General features: G+C 39.6%; 1 protein-coding gene across 1 annotated transcript in view; it reads left to right on the top strand.

Moving 5' to 3' along the window:
• Positions 1-2,403, top strand: part of ACAD10 (acyl-CoA dehydrogenase family member 10) — a 73,306-nt gene that overhangs the window by 38,871 nt on the left and 32,032 nt on the right. Inside the window, exon 9 of the mRNA XM_012809036.2 lies at positions 1,754-1,935. Within this exon, the coding sequence (XP_012664490.1) occupies positions 1,754-1,935 (182 nt within the window). The remainder of the gene's footprint in view (positions 1-1,753; positions 1,936-2,403) is intronic.

The raw sequence follows: 2,403 nt of genomic DNA, 5'->3' as shown, positions 1-2,403 counted from the left end.
TACTTAAGATAATTAACAATAATTTAATATTATTATTTAATATTAGATCATCTTCAAAGTTTTCCAGTTATCCCAAGAAATGTCTTTTATAAGTTTTTCAACTCAGGACAAATATTTATAATGGTTGAATTTTCAAAACAGTTTTTTAGAGTAGTAAACTGACTGCTAGAAGTGAGTTAGTGGGTTACTTTAATACTACCAGGTAACATATGTTATATAATTCATAATACCAAAAAATGATAAAAATAACGTTAGTAACAAGAGGACTGTTTATTGCAGTGTGTGGTAGTTCATGCCTATAAATCCTAGCACTTTGAGAGACTGAGGTGGGTGTATTGCTTGAGCTCAGGACAAGCCTGAGCAAGACTGAGACTCTGTCTTTACTAAAAATAGAAAAACTAGCTGGGCATGGTGATAGGTACCTGTAGCTCCAGCTACTTGGAAGTCTGAGGCAAGAAGATTGCTTAAGCCCAAGAATTTGAGATTTTTGTGAGGTATGATGCCACACCACTTTACCTGCAGGCGTCCTCAAACTATGGCCCGCCGGTGTTTTTGCCACTGCTGCCTGTCCTTTTAAACTATAGTCTGGGCCTCTAACAGTCTGAGGGACAGTGAACTGGCCCCCTATTTAAAAAGTTTGAGGACCCCTGACTAGGGTAACAGAGTGAGACTCTGTTTCAAAAAAAGAAAAAGAAAAAAAAAAAAAGGACGAGCCTTGTGATTCATGCCTATAATCCTAGCACTCTGGAAGGCCAAGGCAAATAGATAGCTTGAACTCACAAGTTCAAGACCAGCAACAAAACAGCAACAACAACAACAAGGCTTAAGCAAAAGCAAGATCCCCGTCTCTACTAAAAATAGAAAAACTGAGGTAAGAGGATTGCTTGAGCCTGAGTTCGAGATTACTGTGAACTACGATGCCATGGTACTCTACTTAGAGTGACAGCTTGAGACTCTGTCTCAAAAAAAAAAAAAAAAAGAAAAAGAGTGCTATTTATTGAACCATCTTGGAACCAGACACCATGCCAGACCTATATATATTTGCTCCCTTAATTCTTACAATCACCCTTTGAAGTAGGTGTGTTTTCTAGATTAAAAACAACAATAACAACGTAAAGAAAATGGTCCTGGAAAAATAAAAACAGAATCTTACAAGGGTACAAGTGAATCTTTCTAAAAGCAGAGTATGAACATTTTAACTCAGTAACTAAGACATGAAGGTTATGTTAACCAGTTTGATGAGAATATTTTAAAATGTATATGAAAACAGCACACTGTACCCCATGATTGCATTAATGTACACAGTTATGCTATAAGAAATAAAAAAAAAAAGAAAAAGAAAAACAGAAAAATACCCCAAATCTCAGGGAGGTCTGATAAGTCTCTCAGGATCACACTGCTAGTAAAGGGCAGAGGTAGGATTTAAACCTGGTTCTGTATGATTCCAAAGCTTGTCACTCTCTACATTATTACACTTCAACCAATTCTGATGGCTTCTACAAAAGGATCAAAGAGAAGGGAGAAACATAATGGCACAGAAGTACAGTGGTGTGTGTGCGTGTGGACCGACTGGGAGAGGGGGCATTCTAGACCCTGTGCTTATGTGCAAAGGAAAAAAAGAAGTGTTCTGTACTCCAGGTCTGAAGTCTGTACCAACTTCCTCTAACCTAGGAGGTTAGGGCCATGCATGACTCACAGCCCTCCACATTAGGAGTTGAGTCCCTAAACACCCTGTCTGTTTTGTCCCTCCCAGTGTCATTGGCACCCCCTTCTATTTGATGGAGTACTGCCCAGGTGTCATCTACAAAGACCCCTCCCTACCAGGCTTGGAGCCCAGCCGAAGGCGAGCCATATACACTGCCATGAACAGAGTCCTGTGCAAAATCCACAGTGTGGACCTCCAGGCTGCAGACCTGGAAGACTACGGGAAGCATGGTGAGCAAGAGGCCATGGCACCCAGGCTGGTCATTTTATCACTGGCAGTTCTATTTTTAGGATTTGAATGGTTTCAGGTATTAGCACACTAGGTGTTTGCTAAATGTAAGGTAGCATTAGCTTCTTCCTTAGAAATCTAGTGTAGTTTTAAGGAAGGTGTTCCTTATTTGGACGTTTTACCCTTCATGGACTACTCAGACTACAGAATCTCTCTTCCCTAGAACTTATATCACCACTAGACCATTTAAATTTTTTATTTTCTGTCAGAATCTGTTGATTCTGTTCAAGGGTATTTAAGATATTTAAATATCTTAAAAATATCCTCAAATTTTCTTATTCTTTTCAACAGGGTTGTTTTTTTTGTTTTTCTTTTTTTTGAGACAGAGGCTCAAGCTGTCGCCTTGGGTAGAGTGCCATGGCATCACAGGTTACAGCAACCTCCAACTCCTGGGCTCAAGCGAGTCTCCT

Source organism: Otolemur garnettii, unplaced genomic scaffold (genome assembly GCF_000181295.1).
Source record: "Otolemur garnettii isolate 467f Iridium unplaced genomic scaffold, OtoGar3 scaffold00099, whole genome shotgun sequence".
NCBI lineage: Eukaryota > Metazoa > Chordata > Mammalia > Primates > Galagidae > Otolemur > Otolemur garnettii.
The sequence above is the reverse complement of the archived record's forward strand: the minus strand, read 5'-3'. Positions and strand labels throughout refer to the sequence as shown.